This window comes from Ovis aries, chromosome 1, assembly GCF_016772045.2.
Source record: "Ovis aries strain OAR_USU_Benz2616 breed Rambouillet chromosome 1, ARS-UI_Ramb_v3.0, whole genome shotgun sequence".
Classification (NCBI taxonomy): Eukaryota; Metazoa; Chordata; class Mammalia; order Artiodactyla; family Bovidae; genus Ovis; species Ovis aries.
The window spans coordinates 42,512,402-42,533,245 of NC_056054.1; the positions used below are offsets into that span (position 1 = coordinate 42,512,402).

Sequence of the window (20,844 nt, forward strand, 5' to 3'; positions counted from 1 at the left end):
GGTGGGGAGAGGAGGGTGGTTGTCTTGTGCATTGTAGAGTGTTTAGCAGCATCCCTGGACTCTGCTCGCTAGATATAACTCTCCTCCCTACATCCCACCTCCCACAGCTGAAACAACCAAAAATATCTGAAGAAGACATTGTGAAATGTCCCTGATGGAAAGTACTCCCCTCCCTGCCCACATTGAGAACCACTCTTCTAGAGTCAAGTTGACAAGCAGATTATAGGAATTTGAGAATGAACGCAGTGAGAATATGACTGCAGTGATAAAAGGGCTTCCTTGGTGACTCAGAGGTAAAAGAATCTGCTTGCAATACAGGAGACCAGAGTTTCATCCCTGGGTCAGGAAAGATCCTCTGGAGACCGGATTGGCTACCCACCCCAGTGTTCTTGCTTGGAGAGTCCCAAGGACAGAGGAGCCTGGCGGGCTACGGTCCATGGGTTCACAAAGAGTCCGACACAACTGAGTGACCACATACACGGTGATAAAAGTGAAAAATAATAAAAGCCTGAACTATATGAATAGTAGGCTTGGACTAAAAGAAGTAGGATGATAAAACCTAAATATCACGTGGGTGATAGAGTAGAATAGAGTAAGAACTCAAGTTTTGCTTTGCATAAGTAGGTGAATAATGGTATCATTAAAGAGATGATCATATTACATATAATAGAAAATATATAGGAAATGTTTTCTTGTAAGAGTCACCGTGGCTGAATTTTCTGATTCCAAAGAGCCTCCAGGTAAAAAGAATTAGAAAAGCAGAACTTTACTAACAGTGCTCTGATTTCATTTCGGTCTTGATAGGGATAATCTGAAGTGGTCTTCCAAATCCCCAGAATCATGAGAGCCACCACTCACAGTGAGATATGGAAGACTATATACTGGATTCGGTTTCTGTCACTATGATAGAGCAGGAGAGTACCCAAGAGGGGCAAGGTGGGGCATTCAAGTTAAAATGAGCAATTGAGTAGATAATTCTTCTATTGTGGCTGAGAAATACAGAACTTTCCTCTAAAATGCAGATGAAGGACAGCCAACTGGAAAGTGCCATTTCACCTTCAGTTCAGTTCAGTTCAGTTCAGTTCAGTTCAGTCGCTCAGTCGTGTCCGACTCTTTGCGACCCCATGAATCGCAGCACGCCAGGCCTCACTGTCCATCACCAACTCCCAGAGTTCACTCAGACTCATGTCCATCGAGTCAGTGATGCCATCCAGCCATCTCATTCTCTGTCGTCCCCTTCTTCTCCTGCCCTCAATCCCTCCCAGCATCAGAGTCTTTTCCAATGAGTCAACTCTTCGCATGAGGTGGCCAAAGTACTGGAGTTTCAGCTTTAGCATCATTCCTTCCAAAGAAATCCCAGGGTTGATCTCCTTCAGAATGGACTGGTTGGATCTCCTTGCAGTCCAAGGAACTCTCAAGAGTCTTCTCCAACACCACAGTTCAAAAGCATCAAATCTTCGGTGCTCAGCCTTCTTCACAGTCCAACTCTCACATCCATACATGACTACTGGAAAAACCATAGCCTTGACTAGATGGACCTTTGTTGGCAAAGTAATGTCTCTGCTTCTGAATATGCTATCTAGGTTGGTCATAACTTTTCTTCCAAGGAGTAAGTGTCTTTTAATTTCATGGCTGCAGTCACCATCTGCAGTGATTTTGGAGCCCAAAAAAATAAAGTCTGACACTGTTTCCACTGTTTCCCCATCTATTTCCCATGAAATGTTGGGACCGGATGCCATGATCTTCGTTTTCTCAATGTTGAGCTTTAAGCTAACTTTTTCACTCTCCTCTTTCACTTTCATCAAGAGGCTTTTGAGTTCCTCTTCACTTTCTGCCATAAGGGTGGTGTCATCTGCATATCTGAGGTTATAGATATTTCTCCCGGCAATCTTGATTCCAGCTTGTGTTTCTTCCAGTCCAACGTTTCTCATGATGTACTCTGCATATAAGTTAAATAAGCAGGGTGACAGTATACAGCCTTGACGTACTCCTTTTCCTATTTGGAACCAGTCTGTTGTTCCATGTCCAGTTCCAGCTGTTGCTTCCTGACCTGCATACAGATTTCTCAAGAGGCAGGTCAGGTGGTCTGGTATTCCCATCTCTCTCAGAATCTTCCACAGTTTATTGTGATCCACACAGTCAAAGGCTTTGGCATAGTCAATAAAGCAGAAATAGATGTTTTTCTGGAACTCTCTTGCTTTTTCCATGATCCAGCGGATGTTGGCAATTTGATCTCTGGTTCCTCTGCCTTTTCTAAAACCAGCTTGAACATCAGGAAGTTCATGGTTCACATATTGCTGAAGCCTGGCTTGGAGAATTTTGAGCATTACTTTACTAGCATGTGAGACGAGTGCAATTGTGCAGTAGTTTGAGCATTCTTTGGCATTGCCTTTCTTTGCGATTGGAATGAAAACTGACCTTTTCCAGTCCTGTGGCCACTGCTGCAAACACTTTCTTCCAACAACACAAGAGAAGACTCTACACATGGACATCACCAGATGGTCAACACCGAAATCAGATTGATTATATTCTTTGCAGCCAAAGATGGAGAAGCTCTATACAGTCAACAAAAACAAGACCAGGAGCTGACTGTGGCTCAGATCATGAACTCCTTATTACCAAATTCAGACTTAAATTGAAGAAAGTCAGGAAAACCACTAGACCATTCAGGTATGACCTAAACCATATCCCTTATGATTATACAGTGTAAGTGAGAAATAGATTTAAGGGACTAGATCTGATAGATAGAGTGCCTGATGAACTATGGAATGAGGTTCGTGAAATTGTACAGGAGACAGGGATCAAGACCATCCCCATGGAAAAGAAATGCAAAAAAGCAAAATGGCTGTCTGGAGAGGCCTTACTAATAGCTGAGAAAAGAAGAGAAGCGAAAAGCTAGGAGAAAAGGAAAGATATAAGCATCTGAATGCAGAGTTCTGAAGAATAGCAAGAAGAGATTAGAAAGCCTTCCTCAGCGATCAATGCAAAGAAATAGAGGAAAACAACAGAATGGGAAAGACTAGAGATCCCTTCAAGAAAATTAGAGATACCAAGGGAACATTTCATGCAAAGATGGGCTCAATAAAGGACAGAAATGGTATGGACCTAACAGAAGCAGAAGATATTAAGGAGAGGTGGCAAGAATACACAGAAGAACTGTACAAAAAGATCTTCACAACCCAGATAATCACGATGGTGTGATCATTCATCTAGAGCCAGACATCCTGGAATGTGAAGTCAAGTGGGCCTTAGAAAGAATCACTACGAACAAAGCTAGTGGAGGTGATGGAATTCCAGTCGCGCTATTTCAAATCCTAAAAGATGATGCTGTGAAAGTGTGGCACTCAATATGCCATTTCACCTTAGGCTGATACCTAAGTTTGTTAGTTTTATGCTTACAAGGCACAATATCTATTAACATGCTAACCTTTCGCCTTTGTTTTTGGCCATGAGACTTGTGTGATCTTAGCTCCCTGACCAGGGACTGAATCTACACCTCCTGCCTTGGACACTGAAATCTCAACCACTGGACTGCCGGGGAAATCCCAGCCTTATATCTTAATACACTGCAATAATTAGAAGTTGTACTGAAATAATTCACCTTGGGATGAAAAGCAAAACACATTCCAGGAGCCTGTCGAGATATCAAAGCTTCGCCTTTCTTTTCCTTTTCCCCTCCTTTTTTGCTGCTGCTAGCAGTCGTTCGCCTCAAGCGCATCAAATCTTTAAAGAAAAAATAGATACCTTATCTACCACGTGAAAAAGTATTACAATATGTCCCTTCTGCAAACAATATGAGTTCTGCCATCCTTTGCATGTCATTAGGTTAAAATAAGCAAATACCAGAGTTAGATGCTTAGCAAAATGATCAAGCCTAGTTTTTCTCTTATTTAGTCAAACCTAAATTTATCACCTTTTATAATTCAGCACATAACAAGAGAAAGATAATTTGTGGGGGGTGGGGGGTGGGGGATGTAGATGTGTGTGTGTGAGAGAGAGAGAGTGTGAATGTATTTATTTATTTTTACCATGACAGTCCAGTCCTTTCCGTATAACCCATTTAGAGATTCTTCCATCCGCTGATATAGAAACTAGTATTTCTCTTTTGTCATCACCTGTTGTCCCTCGATCTTGTTCTATCCACTGCAGTTGCCATACAGGTCCCAAGTGTTTTTGAGGTGATTCACTAAAACAAGGAAAATCACTAAGTAGAAAATCATAATTTTTAAAAAGACTTGTAATACTAAGTGATAAGGACAACTCCCTAAAGCATCATGACTTAATTACAGAATGATGCTTTTATTGTTCTGAACTGGACTTCAACTTTAAATATTTTGTAAATCAGGGGGAAAAAACCACGTTTCTAATATTCACTGATGTTTTTCTCATTTCTTACAAAACAAAAATTTTATTGCTATCATAATAGGAATATAAAAGCAAATATATCTTTCTTTTAAGAATCTACTCCTTTTACTCTACTCACTTTTTCCTAGTTGTGTAAATTTGGTTTATTTAGATACATTGAATATAAGTATCTCCATTTTTACAAGGATATTTCTCATAGTTTAAATAAGTAAGTCATTTAAGTCCTATTCGAGTAAATAGTTACTTCACCCTTCTTATATTTCAGCATTGTCCACTGCTTGATGCTCTCTAAGGTTGAGATTTAAAATTTTTCTGAAAAATTAAAATCACTTCTCAGATTACTACTTTCCTTTTGATTAATGGGTTGCTTTGTTCCTAGTACTGACTCTTGATTTTTTATGTGAATCCTCCAAAGCAATAGGTCTGAATACTTTTAAATCTAGATATATTTGATTATTTGGTAAAAGTTATGAATCTTCTGCCCAGAAATAAACACAAGGCTCACACTTACAAAACTATGCAAATAATTTCAAAATTAAGCTAAAAAACACCTGCTTTAAAGCCTATCTCCAGTTCTTCTGAAGTTTATTCAAACACTAATATGAATATATGACCTCATTTTTGCTCCATGAGTATCAGGTTTATTATAAAAACTTGAGGTATCTTTCGATCTCTTTCACCTTAAACTTTTTTTATTTCCTCAATATGTCACATTAATTATTTCTTTCATTTATAAAATGAAAGTTCTTGAAATCTAATGCACATCATGGTGATTATAGTTAATAATACTATGTTGCATACATGAAATTTGCTAAAAGAGTAGATCTTAAGTGTTCTTACCACACACAAAAAAAATGGTAACTATGTGAGGTTGTTGTTGTTGTTTAGTCACTAAGTCATGTCTGACACTTTGTGATGAAATAGACTGTGGCCCACCAGGCTCCTCTGTCCCTGGGATTTTCCAGGCAAGAATAATGGAGTGGATTGCCATTTCCTTCTCCAGGTATGTGAGATTATGGATGCATTAATTAATTTGATTGCACTAATCATTTCACAATGTATATATATATTAAATCATCACATTGTACACTTAATCATGTTTTACAACCTAAATAAACTCAATTTTTATTTGTCGATTATACCTCAATGAACCTGGAAAAAAATTTAGCTTTTTAGAAAGCATCAGCATACACCAAAAGAAGTTTGTTGGTGGGCAGGCAGAAAAGATGATAAAGAGATGTTAAAGCTGAGCATTCCAACTGGAGAGAAGTTGTGAGGAATTATCAAATATTTGAAAGATAATGGTATCACTCTCAATAACAGTATAAACATTCACTCAAAACTAAATGACATTAATTTTTTTCTTCTCCTGAAAAAAAAGTACATGTTATATATTTATCTAATTCTTGGATTTTCTCACCTACTATCCAGAACCGGAAGGTTACTGTTGCTCTGTACATTATAAATTGCAATAGTGCCATTGTGATAGCCAACTGCTAAAAGGTTAGGTGAGCCGATTGAAAAATCCACAGCAGTAACTCCATAAGGACTCTGATAAGTACGCTCTGGCCACTGAATAAAAAATATATATTATATTACAATTTAAACTTGGTTTTATAGACCACAGTACAGGAGGGTGTGATAGTAACTAAAGACTAGGCTGATGGCAGTGGGGATGTGAGGAGCGTTAACCTGCATTCAGTTACTCCTAACTTCCTACATACATGAGAACAAAACCTCAATCGGTTCATTTCCTTTATTTTGATGAATCCTCAGAGCTCAGTAATTTTGCAAAATACAGCATGTATCTCTACAGTAATTATTATTTTGGGTAATCTTCCAACAGGATTTTCCATCACAGGTCTACATTCTTAAAAATACAAATAATTTCCACCAAATAAATTATCCTGCATATAATCCTATCTCCCAGTATCTGTTTCTAATGCTTGCATTATCTAATCATTTCTAAATAAGGATAGAAAAGGCTCTAGAACTTTCTAAGTTACTCTTTTCTACAACTCTGTCAAGAGTTTTATTGTTTTGTTTGAATGTCCCATTCAAACCCTTTCTTGTTTCTAACAACCTACATGGAAAAGAAGACAACTTGCTGTTGATGAATCCTGTCAATCTTTCCACATGTTTAAAATTGCTTCTTCCTTTCTTTTAGGCTATATAAACCCAACTTCCTAACAGATGAGGGTTATTTATAAGAACTCCAATTATTTTTGTATGTCTTGCTGATCTTTTTAAAGTGGTCCACTTTTCATTTCTGTTGTAAAGTAAAACTAAGGGTAAAGGGACCTCCCTGGGAGTCCAGTGGTTAACATTCTCTGCTTCCAATCCAAGGAGTGCAGGTTCAATTTCTGGTCAGGGTACTTAAGATCCCGCATGGTGCGATTAAAAAAAAAAAAAAAAAAAACTAAAGGCAAACTTGTAAGTGACAGATTGACTAGAGCTATTTAGCAAAAAACATAACTGAGTCTTTTCATTTTCTTTAAAAACTCATAACAGTAAGATATTATATTAATCTATTTTACATCTATTGAGGATAACAGAAACCTATCTTATAAAGTGATGAGTTATTCAGATACTGAAAAACAATCCAATAATAAATGAAACAATTTTTAAGATTTGCATTTGCAAATATTTTTCTTTATAACAGGCAGTGATATACAATAATGGTTCAGCCCTGGATCATCAGATCTAACAGCACATAGTAGTGAATTTACTTTATCCTATAAAGTATCAGAATAAGTTTTTATTATTTAATTGTTACAGATTTAAACCAAAGAAAATAAAGTCTTGCATGATAAAACTTCCTTGACTTTGCTTAATTATCAAATATGACTATCTACTACTTAATGAGAATTATGTCAACATTTAATTAAATAAAAATAGATCTTGTTCCTGCTCAAGTTACCATGGGGTTCTTTATTGACCAACAGCAGGCCAATCCTCTTTTTTGCTCCTTAAATCCAAAGTGTCCATAGCCAACAGCCAAAAGGTCCTGAAAACCAGAAAAATTCAAACTAAGAGAGGATAGCATAAAAATATTGGCAAATGTATGAAGATGTATATTAATGAACTGTGTTAAGAAGAGTGATTATATTTTAATTAAGGTTAAAAAAACACCTATGCCATCTATTTTCACTCTACATTCCCATCTTCCTAAGCAAAATCACAACAATAATCACATTTTCAGACTGAAAAATAAGTACTCAAAAAGAACCAATTGCTAACAAGCTCTTTTACATATTGAGATAATCTTCAAAAATTGTATTATTACATTATAATCTCCTATGGGTTTTTAAGGATGACCTAATTTTTTCAAATGTAAAATAGAAGACCTTTAAATTTAAAGTGAGGTGCTATGGACTGAATTGTGTCTCCTCTCCTAAAAGTCATTTGTGGAAGTCCTAACCCCTAATAATATGTGATTATATCTGAAAATAGCACATTTAGGAGGTCATTAACGTTAAACAAGTCCAGGAGGGTAGGGTCCTCATTCGATAGGATTAGGTTCCTTACAAAAAGAGGAAGAAACCTAAGAGCCCTTTCTCTCCACTATGTGAGGATACAGTCAAGCCTGGAAGAGAGCCTTACCCAGGAAATGAATCAGCCTCCAGAACTTTAAGAAATAAATTTCCATTGTTTAAGCCACTCAGTCTACGGTGTTTTGTTATGGTAGCTTCAGCTGATTAATACAGCAGGTCATTTCCAGAAATGCTTTTATAATTGACCCTTGAACAATGAGTTTGAACTGTGTAGGTCTACTTATAAATGGATTCTTTTAAACTAATATATTGAAACTTTTTTTGGAGATTTGTAACCATTTGAAAAAATTCACAGAAAAACTGCATAGCCTAGAAATCCAAAACATTAAGAAAAGGATTTTTCATGAATGTATAAAATGTATGTAAATAATAGTCTACTCCTTTGATAGGCATAAGTGAACATTTAATATAAAATTAATAATGTATTCATTTTATTACTGTTTTATAACTTTGCTTTCAAAGAATTATATATTACCATACATATGCCTCACTCTCATAATTGAAGAACTGCATATCAGCCTGTCATCACAGGTAAGCAGCTTTTTTCAGGGTAACAATGTTTCCAATACACCATTATGAATATGACTATAATACTGTATGCCAGTGAAATTTTATAACAATTCATTCATTAGTGTATAGTCTAGGCTATCCTGAAGCAATCATATCAATTACACTAGGCTACCATAAAGCAATCATATTGCTGCTTCTTTGTCATCGATATATAAATCACTATACTTGGAAAAAATAGGAATTTTTCATATTATCTTTTGATTTTTGATGTCTAAGTAACACATGTAACATCTATAGTATTTTGCATCATCTAAGACAATACTGATATAGGCACTGACAGACAATTCATCTGTTAAATGCATGACATACACTTAACAGTGTTGCTAAATACAGTACAGTACTATAAATGTTGATCCATTGATCTGTTGATCATAGAAAAAGCAAGAGAGTTCCAGAAAAACATCTACTTCTGCTTTATGGACTATGCCAAAGCCTTTGACTGTGTGGATCACAACAAACTGTGGAAAATTCTTAAAGAGATGGGAATACCAGACCACCTTATCTGCCTCCTGAGAAATCTGTATGCAGGTCAAGAAGCAACAGTTAGAACTGGACATGGAACAATGGACTGGTTCCAAATTGGGAAAGGAGTATATTATCACCCTGCTTATTTAACTTATATTTGGAGTACATCATGCAAAATGCTTGGCTGGGTAAAGCACAAGCTGAAATCAACACTGCTGGGAGAAATATCAATAAATTCAGATACATAGATGACACCACTCTTATGGCAGAAAATAAAGAACTAAAGAGCCTCTTGATGACAGTGAAAGAGGAGAGTGAAAAAGTTGGCTTAAAACTCAACATTCAGAAAACTAAGGTCATGACATCCAGTCCTATCACTTCATGGCAAACAGACAGGGAAACAATGGAAACAGTGACAGACTTTATTTTCTTGGGCTCCAAAACAACTGCAAATGGTGACTGCAGCCCTGAAATTAAAGGACACTTGCTCCCTGGAAGAAAAGCTATGACCAACCTAGACAGCATATTAAAAAGCAGAGACGTTACTTTGCCAACAAAGGTCTGTCTAGCCAAAGCTATGGTTTTTTCCAGTAGTCATGTATGGATGTGAGAGTTGGACTATAAAGAAAGCTGAGCCCTGAAGAATTGATCTTCTGATCTTTTTGAACTTTGGTGTTGGAGAAGACTCTTCAGAATCTCATGGATTACAAGGAGATCCAACCAGTCAATCTTGAAGGAAATCAGTCCTGAATATTCTTTGGAAGGACTGATGCTGAAGTCCTTTGGCCACCTGATGTGAAGAACTGGCTCATTGGAAAAGACCCTGATGCTGGGAAAGATTGAAGGCAGGAGGAGAAGGGGATGACAGAAGATGAGATGGTTGGATGGCATCACCGACTCGATGGACATGAGTTTGAGCAAGCACCAGGAGTTGGTGATGAACAGTAAAGCCTGGCATGCTGCAGTCCATGGTGTTGCAAAGAGTCAGACACGACTGAACCGATTATAAATGTATTTTCTCTTTATTATTTTTCTTAATAATATTCTCTTTCCCCTAGCTTGCTTTATTGTAAGATTACAGTTTATAATACATATAACACATAAAACATGTGTTCACTGACCATTTATGTTTGGTAATACTTTCAGTCGACAGTAGGCTATTACTAGTTAAGTTTTGGGGTAGTCAAAAGTTACACTTAGATTTTTAACTGCATAACAGGTTGGCACCCCAAGCCCCCTTTTGTTCAAGGTCAACTGTATAAGTACATATGCACAAAAGTTTAATTATCAAACAAACCCAGATTTTTCTTTGTAATCAGAAAGAATACAAAGACAGTCCTCCCACCATCTTACCTCCCAATCAACATCATGTCTCCACAGTTCTCTCTGTCTTACAATACTTTTCATCACTACCCTTGACATTGACAAACTCTTATTCATCTCTTTCAGACTCACCATAGATGTCAGTTCTAAGAAGCATTCACAACCTTCTTTTATGTGTTCCCATGGTATTATTTTTCCTTATTAAAGCACATAGGAAACTAGTGTATGACTAGGGCCTACATGTGACTAAATTACTACTGTATCTCCAGTGCTTTAACAGAATTTCTGCACAGAGTTAATACTCAACAAATATTTACAGAATTAATTAATAAATATGATGGATACCATCTGTCATATTTTTAGCTTCATTCAAAATTAACTTTATTCTAAATAGCAATATATTAATTTTTAGCATGAGTATATTCAGTTTCTTAAAATGATTCATCTGTCTTTATTACCCAGTTATTACTGATTTATTAAATTTCACTTATCTACAAGATGTTCCCTAATATAGTTTTATAAACACAAATCCACAATAAAAGTATTTTATTTTATTCAAATTAATACACATAATTTAAGTAATGTGTTATTTCAGTCCAGTTCAGTTGCTCAGTCGTGTCCAACTCTTTGTGACCCCATGGACCGCAGAGCGCCAGGCCTCCCTGTCCATCACCAACTCCCGGAGTTCACTCAGACTCATGTCCATCTAGTCGGTGATGCCATCCAGCCATCTCATGCTCTGTTGTCCCCTTCTCCTCCTGCCCCAATCCCTCCCAGCATCAGGGTCTTTTCCAATGAGTCAACTCTTCACATGAGGTGGCCAAAGTATTGGAGTTTTAGCTTCAGCATCAGTCCCTCCAATGAACACCCAGGACTGATCTCCTTTAGGATGGACTGGTTGGAGCGCCTTGCAGTCCAAGGGACTCTCAAGAGTCTTCTCCAACACCACAGTTCAAAAGCATCAATTCTTCAGTGCTCAGCTTTCTTCACAGTCCAACTCTCACATCCATACACGACCACTGGAAAAACCATAGCCTTCACTAGACAGACCTTTGTTGGCAAAGTAATTAATGTCTCTGCTTTTGAATATGCTATCTAGGTTGGTCATAACTTTCCTTCCAAGGAGTAAGCGTCTTTTAATTTCATGGCTGCAATCACCATCTACAGTGATTTTGGAGCCCCCAAAAATAAAGTCTGATACTGTTTCCACTGTTTCCCCATCTATTTCCCGTGACGTGATGGGACCAGATGCCATGATCTTCGTTTTCTGAATGTTGAGCTTTAAGCCAACTTTTCCCCTCTCCTCTTTCACTTTCATCAAGAGGCTTTTTAGTTCCTCTTCACTTTCTGCCATAAGGGTGGTGTCATCTGCATATCTGAGGTTTCAACAAAAATGATTATAGTTTTATTTTTCATTTAAAAATTTTTATTGCAGTAGAGTTGATTTACAATGTTTTGTTAGTTTCAGGTTGATTATAGGTTTTTAATATCCATAACAATTATCATGTTTGCACACAGTACCTTATAAGGTATAGTGATAAAACAAGGCTAATTCTTAAAACATGCATAAAACAATACAGTTTAAACAAATTAGTTCTGAGGACTTTAAACATACATCAGGGACCTCCCTGGTAGTCCAGTGGTTGGGGGTCCACTTCCCAGTGCAGAGTATATGGGTTCAATCCCTGGTTGAGAACTGGAATTCCACACATTGTGGGACAACACAGCCTGCGCCAAACAACAACAACCAAGAAAAAGATGCTGCAACTAGCACCCAGTGAGGCCAAAATAAATAAATATTTCTCAAAAAGGACCAAAAACAAAAAAGTTCTTTCAGAAGCACTAGTTGAGAATCATGTCTTCAGAACCAGTTTATAAATCTCAGGAAAAAATAACTCTCATTACTCTATAATCATTCTTTTTTTTTACAAGAAAACATACCATTCCCCAGCTTGATGATTCATCTAAATTTCCTTAAGATGATTTTTAACAGAGCAGTACTAAAGGGCATCCCTAATAGCTCAGTTGGTAAAGAATCGCCTGCAGTGCAGAAGACCCTGGTTTGATTCCTGGGTTGGAAGATCCCCTGGAGAAGGGATAGGCTACCCACTCCAGTATTCTTGGGCTTCACTGTGGCTCAGTTGGTAAAGAATCCACCTGCAATGTGGGAGACCTGGGTTCAATCCCTAGGTTGGGAAGATCCCCTGGAGAAGGGAAAGGCTACCCACTCCAGTATTCTGGCCTAGAGAATTCCATGGACTGTATAGTTCATAGGGTCACAAAGAGTCGGACAAAACTGACCGACTTTCACTTCATTTTCAGTAAAAGCAAGAACTCTGTAGCTAGATGTCTTGGTTTGAATTCTGTTTCACTTACTGGTTATATAACTTTGGGCAAGTTATCCTTTCTGTGCTTCAGTGCAACATTATGAGGAAAATAGTACCTTATTCATAGATTTATGATAATACAAGTAAAACGTTTACAATAGTGCCTGGTACATAGTAGGTGCTATTTAAGTATCCACTGTAGTATTAGTTTCTTAAGGAATCTCAAAATTATTTTTCACTTTTACAGGGTCACTGGATTAAGCTGTTATTGTTGTTATTTAGGCGCTAAGTCATGTCTGACTCTTTTTCAACCTCATGGATTAAGTGCATACTTCCAAATATGGTTTCTTTAAAGAGAATGCAAATTTGGGTGCAAGAATTTGGTTAACATGTTAAACTAAATAAATATATATTATTTTCTTGTTCACTTCTCAACATCTGAAAGCGATTCAGCCATGTTCCAAGTACATCTCTTAAAATAAAAATGGTGACATTTTCATATTAAAGAAGAAAAAACATTGTTTTCTAGCTGTTGCATTTCCCCCTTTTTAAAATATAAACTTGTTTTCAGAGGAATTTTAAAACTAGAGGTTATATCAATTTAAATCTCTTGCCTAACAATGAGAAAAGAAAATCATTAGTGTTATACTTGGTAAGTGCCCTTAAATGCTAGAGACAGAATTATTAAAACATTTGATAACTTACTGGATTTGCTTTATTCCAGGCAAGGCTGCTTACATTAAGGCCTTTGGTTAGGTCACAGGAAAAGGACCAGAGTCGTTCCAAATTGGCTGGTATTGTTGATTGTTCTGAACTTATTTCTAAATCTTCTTCCTCTTCCTTCTTAGCTTCTTCTTCGACCACTTCAAGTTTTCCATCTACTAAAAAGTCTCCAGGCTCTTCAGGTTCTGGTTCTAAAATTAAATCAAATGAAGATCATGGTGCTCTACACCCATTTGCTAAAGTTTCGAAAGAATAGCTCTATCTACCACTGATACTTCAGACACCACTGGATCTGCTAGGTCATAATGCCCAAGGGACAGGGCACCTAGAACAGCAGCTTGAACCTGCTGCAGAATCTTCTGTTGTTCTGAGACCCACTCAAAGCTATTGGCTTTTCAGATCACTGAGTAAATGAACCAGAATAACATCCAAATGAGGAATGTGTTGCCTCTAAAATGCAAAAACGGCTTCCCTTGTGGTTCAGTCAGTAAGAAATCCGCCTGCAATGCAGGAGACCCAGGTTCAATCCCTGGGTCAGGAAGATGCCCTGGAGAAGGAAATGCCAACCCATTTCCTTCAGTATTCTTGCCTGGGAAATCCAATATTCTTGCCTGGGGAAACCCACGCACAGAGGAGCCTGGTGGGCTACAATCCGTGGGGTTGCAAATAGTCAAACACAACTTAGTGACTACACCATCGCCAACGAAAGTCAAGAGATCCGCTAGGAATATGTCTGTCTCTCTCTCTTTGTTTCTTCATTGCAGAGGACTCAGATGCAACTGCATATCTTTTACCTTATAAGGTATATCTTGACATATTCTACTGGACCCTTGGAAATTTCACTGAGGTGGAAGGCCCCTGAAATTCTGTCAGATTTATTTCTCACCCTCTGACATGCAAATGTCTTGCCATTAAGTTTACTTCTTGTTCACTAGGTTCAATCAACATGATACCATCAGTGTAATGGACCAGTGCAATGTCTTGCTGAAGGGAAAGCTTGCTGCAGACTAAATTATGACATAAAGCAGAACAGTGAAGGTGTACTGCTGACCTGCCCAGCTGAGAGCAAATAGCTTTGGTTTTCCCAGCAGGTACTAAAGGGAAAAAGCATCAGCAGCTACACACTATGTACCACAAGTAGTGTTAGTTTGTTCAGGCAATGAGACTAACTGAAACACCAGCTGCAACTGGAGTCACCACCTGGTTAAGCTTACAATAATCCACTGTTACTCTCTAAGAGTCATGTGTTTTCTGTGTAAGCCAGATAGATGAGTTGAACAGTCGGAGTCAACATTCCTGCATATTTCAAGTCCTTGATGGTGGTATTAATCTCTGAGATCCCTCCAGAAAGGTGGCTATATGGTTTACTATTTTAATAGGTATAGACAGCTCTAATGACTTCCGCTTTGCCCTTTCCTCTCAAATTAGCTCTCATTCCACAAGCCAAGGATCACATGGGGGATTCTGCCAGTTTCTAAATATTTCTATTTCAAGTATACATTCTGGAACAGGGAAAATAACTGCAGGATGATGGGTGGACACACTGTGAGATGAACCTGAAACTAAAATTCTGTTGATCACCTGATTTTAAGTCCTAGTGGACCCCAGTGATGTTTTGGGTCTCCCTGTTAGTGTGAACTCAGAGCCAGTGTTCAGTAATCCATGAAATTTCTGATGATTTCCTTATCCACAATGTACAGTCTTTCTAATAAAATGCTATAGATCTTTATGGAGAAAGCTGGGATAAGTATTAACAGTACACACTCTTGGCAATGTAGCATGAATCATTCTCAAAGTGACCCAGTCTCCACTTCATTCAAGACAGTCTGGTTCTATAAACTGGCTCAAGTCTAGGAATAGGTTAAGGGGCTGTGACTTTGTTTTTTGGTGTTTCAAATTAGGAACACTTGACCTAGAACTTTATTGCTTATATAGATTAAGTGAGAATTTATAAGATGACCGTATGTTATGGGATGAATTGTTTCACTCCAAAATTCATATATTGAAGTCATAATGACTCAGAGGTAAAGAATCCACCTATGATGCAGGAGACACAGGTTTGATCCCTGAGTCAGGAAGATCCCCTGGAGAAGGGAGTGGCTGCCCACTCCAGTCACCACATGGTTAAGCTGGTGATGACTGGGAAATTCCATGGACAGAGAGATCTGTAGGGCTTCAGTCCATAGGGTGGCAAAGAATTGCACAAGACCGTGACACAGAGCACACACAAGAATGTAGTATATTAGAATGTAACAACATTTTGAGAAAGGACTTTGAAGTGGTGATTACATTAAAATTAGACCATTAGAGAGGGTCCCAATCCATTGATTGATATCCTAAGAAGAGGAAATTTAGATACACCAAGAGAGACAAGGGATGAACACACACAGAGAAAAGACCATGGAAAGAGGCAGCAAGGGGGTGAACATCTGCAAAGCAAAGAGAAAGGCCTCAGAGGAAACCAACCCTGCTGGCACCCTGATCTTGGACTTTCTGTCTCTAGAATTGTGAGGGAGTAAACGTGTGTTGTCTAAGTCTTCAGTCAGACGTATACATTGCAAACATATTCTTCTAGTCTGTTGCTTACATGTTTCCCTGCATTTTTTTCCTACTGTTAGCAGTGTTATTCAAAGAGCAGACATTTTAACTCTTGCAAAAGTCTTATTGATTTTTTTCTTTTATGCCTTGGGATTTGGGGCCTCCCAGGTGGCTCAGTGGTAAATAATCTGCCTGCCAATGCAGGAGATGCAGGTTTGATCCCTGGGTTGGAAAGATCTCCTGGAGAAGGGAATGACAATCCACTCCATTATTCTTGCCTGGAGAATACCATGGACAAAGGAGCCTGGTGGGCTACCACTCATGGGGTCACAAAGAGTTGAACATGAATTAACTCACCTGTACTTGGGATTTTTGTGTATTAAGTGGATCTTTTCTTATGCTAAAATCACAAATATTTTTTTCCTTTATCTTCTCCTAGAACTTTATAGTTTTAATTTTTACATTTAAATGTATGGTCCATTCTGACTTAATTTATACATTTAATAGGAGGTGAGGATTAAAGCTCATTTTTCTCCCCATAAGGATATCCAGTTCTTTCAGCATTGTTTTAAAAGATCAACTTCTCTCTATTGAATTGCCTTGACATGTTTGTTAAAAATCAGTTAACCATATATGTCTGTGCTTATTTCTGGACTCACTAGTTTGTTTCAATCATCTATATGTCTACCCTTAGACAAATACTCAGCTGCCTTGATTACTGTATCGTTATAGTCAGTCACCTGTAATATAGTAGGGTTAAGTCCTTCAACTTCATTCTTCTGCTACAGAATTGACTTAGTTATTCCATGTCCTTTGCTTTACCATATAAAACATAGAATAATACTGTTGACTTCATGATCTTTAAAGAAATTTCAAATGATGGGAAATGTCTCTCATTTTCAAATTCTAGCACTCTCCATTCTTTTCTGTAGATTCTAATTTCTGTTGTTATTTTCTATCAGCCTGAAGAACTTCCTTGAACTTTTTTTGCAATGCTGGTCTGCTGACAATGAATTCTCTCAGCTTTTGTTTGTCTGAACATGTTTTTATTTCACCTTGATCTTTGAAGGATATTTTCTCTAGATATACAATTTTTAGCACAGTAAAAATAACATTGCATTGTTTTCTGGCTTCTGATATAGAAATAAGGGCATTATTAATTTCTCCCCTGTATGTAATGAATTTTTTCCTGGCAACTTTAATTTTTTTTGTATAGTACTTATAATATGCCTCAGCGTGCTTTTCATTGTGTTTATCTTGCTTGGGTTTCATTGAACTTCTTATAATTACTGATTTAAAGTTTTTTCAAATTTACAAAATTTTTAGCAATTCTTCCTTCAAATATCTTTCTGTGCTTCCTCTTTATTCTACTACTACAATTCTAATTACATATATATTAAACCATATGACCTTGGGACACAGGTCACTGAAGTTCTATTTTTTTAGACTGTTTCTGTACTTTAATTTGGAATGTTCCTCTTGCTTGTCTTTTAGCATTTTTGTCACACTCAAGCAGTAAATTTTTTCATTTCAAGTACTATGTATTGTATTTCATCTCTAGAAGTTCCATTTGGTCCTATATGTAACTTTCATTACTATCATCATTGTATTCTTATTTTTTCCTTTAAATCTTTAAGCATATTTTTAGAACTTATTCTTTAACAGACTTTATTTTTTAGAGTAGTTTTAGTTTCACAGCAAAACTGAACTCAAAATGAAGAGTTCCAATATACTCACAGCCAGATTTACACATAGCCTTTTCCAGATCAACATCCTGTACCAATAGTACAGTGTTACAATAAGTGAACTCCCAGTGACAAATTATTATTACTCAAAATCTATATAGTTCACTTTAGGATTTACTCTTGGTGTTGTACATTTTTATGAATTTGGATGAGTGTACAATGAAATGTACCCGTCACTAAGTATTATGCAGAATAGTTTTATTGCTCTAAAAATCTTACATACACTGCCTATTCATTTCTCCCAACCTCTAATCCCTGGAAACGTCTGATCTTTTTACTGTCTCCAAACTTGTGCCCTTTCCAGAATGTCATATAGTTGGAGTGACAGCATATGTAGCCTTTTCAGATGGGCTTCCTCCACTTGGTAATATGCATTTAGATTTTGTCTGTGTCTGTTCATGGCTTGATAATTCATTTCTTTTTAGTGCTGAATAATATTCTATTGTCCGGATTTTCCACAATTTTTTCATTCATTCACCTTCTGAAGAACATCTTGTTTGCTTCCAAGTTTTGGAAGTTATGAATAAAGCTTCAATAAACATCTGTGTGCAGATTTTTGTGTGGAAATAAGCATTCAACTCCTTTGGGTTAATACCAAGGAGTACAATTATGGACCATATGGTTACAATATGCTTAGTTTTGTAAGAAACTGCCAAACTATCTTCCAAAGTAGCTGAACTACTGTGCATTCCCACCAACACTGAATAAGAGTTCTTGTTGCTCCACATCTTAGCCAGCATTTGGTGGTATCAATGTTTTGGATTTTAACTATTCAATAATTGTATGGTGGTATTTCATCGATGTTTTAATTTGAAATTCCTTAACGACATATAATAATGAACATCTTCTTAAACTTATTTGCCATTTGTATATCTCTTTATAAGGTGTCTGTTAGGTCTTTTGTCTGTTTTTAAAGTATGTTATCTGTTTGCTTATTACTGAGTTTTAAGAGATATTTGTATATTTTGGATATATTCTTTATCAGGTATGTATTTCGCATATATTCTTTCTAGTCAGTGGCTTGACTTCTCATTCTCTTGACAATGTCTTTCACAGAGCAGATTTTTAATTTTAATGAAGTCCAACTTATCAATTATTTCTTTTAATAGATTGTGCCTTTGGTGTCAAATCTAAAACATCATCACCATACCCAAGTTTATCCAAATTTTTTCCTATGCTGTCTTCTAGAAATTTTATAGTTTTGAATATTTCATTGAAGTTTATGACCCATTTTAAGTTAATTTTTGTGAAGGGTATAAGGTCTATATCTAGATTATATATTTTGCCCATACATATCCTGATGTTCCAGTATCATTTGTTGAAGACTATCTTTTTTCTTTCCATTATATTGCCATTCCTCTTTGGTCAAAGATCAGTTGACTATAATTATGTGGATCTATTTCTGGGCTCTTTATTCTGTTCCATTGATCTATGTGTCTGTTCTTTCACCAATACCACACTATCTTGACAACTGTAACTTAACAGTAACTCTTGAAGTTGGGTATGTCAGTCCTCCAACATTTTTTTTCTTCAATATGGTCTTGGCTATTCTGAGTATGATAGCTTTTTTAAAGTTCTTATCTGTCTTTTACCATCTCGGTCACCTTTTTATCTGTTTCTATTGACTGACTTTTTTAGCTCTAGCTCACATTTTCCTGCTTATTTACACAGTTAGTAAATTTGTATTGGGTGCTGTGCATTATAAATGTTACAGCACTGAATGTCTGCGTTGTGTTTTCTTCCATACGATACTGTATTGAAGTTTGTTTTGTTGAGCAGTTAACTTACTTTCAGATTAGCTTGATTTTTGAAATTAGCTTTTAAAAAAAAATTTTTTTAAATTAGCTAAAAAGTTGATTGGTGGGGATGAGGGTCTAGACTAGTCTTTATTCTTGGGTTATTCTAGCTCTGCTCTTCAGGTATAGCCATTCTGGATATTTACTGAATACCCTATTTCTACCCCTCTGGCCAGTCAGAAATCAAATGTGTCGCAGCCCCGTGTGAACTCTGAAGACTTTTTCACTTAGATCTTACTGGTAGTTGTTCTTTCCTTGCCTTCTGGAGTTTTAGTCTAACACACACAGCTTATGTTTCAGCCAAAGACTAAATGATAGATTTATGGAGTTTTTTTTTTTCTCTACATAATTTCCTAATATTTGATTATTCCAATTACAGTCACCTCAGACTCTTTGACGGAGAAGGCAATGGCACCCCACTCCAGTACTCTTGCCTGGAAAAATCCCATGGATGGAGGAGCCTGGTGGGCTGCTGTCTATGGGGTCGCACAGGGTCGGACACAACTGAAGCAACTTAGCAGCAGCAGCAGCAGCCTCTTTGAACTCTTATCTGGATGTCATCATATGAGCAAAACTGCAATACCTATGTCCTCTCCTATGGTCTTATAATTATTTACATCCTAACTAAAAGCAGAACTACTATTTTTTCTTTTTTAAATGATCAGTGATACATTCCTGGGCTGGAGGAAGCACAAGCTGGAATCAAGATTGCCGGGAGAAATATCAATAACCTCAGATATGCAGATGACACCACCCTTATGGCAGAAAGTGAAGAGGAACTAAAAAGCCTCTTGATGAAAGTGAAAGAGGAGAGTGAAAAAGTTGGCTTAAAGCTCAACATTCAGAAAACTAACATCATGGCATCTGGTCCCATCACTTCATGGGAAATAGATGGGGAAACAGTGGAAACAGTGTCAGACTTTATTTTGGGGGCTCCAAAATCACTGCAGATGGTGATTGCAACCATGAAATTAAAAGACACTTACTCCTTGAAAGGAAAGTTATGAACAATCTAGATAGCATATTCAAAAGCAGAGACATTACTTTGCCAACAAAGGTTTGTCTAGTCAAAGCTATGGCTTTTCCAGTGGTCATGTATGGATGTGAGAGTTGGACTGTGAAGAAAGCTGAGCGCTAAAAAGTGGATGCTTTTGAAGTGTGGTATTGGAGAAGACTCTTGAGAGTCCCTTGGACTGCAAGGAGCTCCAACCAGTCCATCCTAAAGGAGATCAGTCCTGGGTGTTCATTGGGAGGACTGATGCTGAAGCTGAAACTCCAATACTTTGGCCACCTCATGTGAAGAGTTGACTCACTGGAAAAGACCCTGATGCTGGGAGGGACTGGGGCAGGGGGAGAAGGGGATGACAGAGGATGAGATGGCTGGATGGCATCACCGACTCGATGGACATGAGTTTGGGTAAACTCCGGGAGTTGGTGA

The 20,844-nt window shown here is 37.3% G+C and overlaps 1 protein-coding gene across 1 annotated transcript in view; it reads right to left on the bottom strand.

The window, feature by feature from the left end:
• Positions 1-20,844, bottom strand: part of DNAI4 (dynein axonemal intermediate chain 4) — a 106,697-nt gene that overhangs the window by 17,158 nt on the left and 68,695 nt on the right. Inside the window, 5 exon segments of the mRNA XM_004023217.6 lie at positions 3,602-3,723; positions 4,029-4,186; positions 5,786-5,937; positions 7,286-7,372; positions 13,310-13,518. Of these exon segments, the coding sequence (XP_004023266.2) occupies positions 3,602-3,723; positions 4,029-4,186; positions 5,786-5,937; positions 7,286-7,372; positions 13,310-13,518 (728 nt within the window).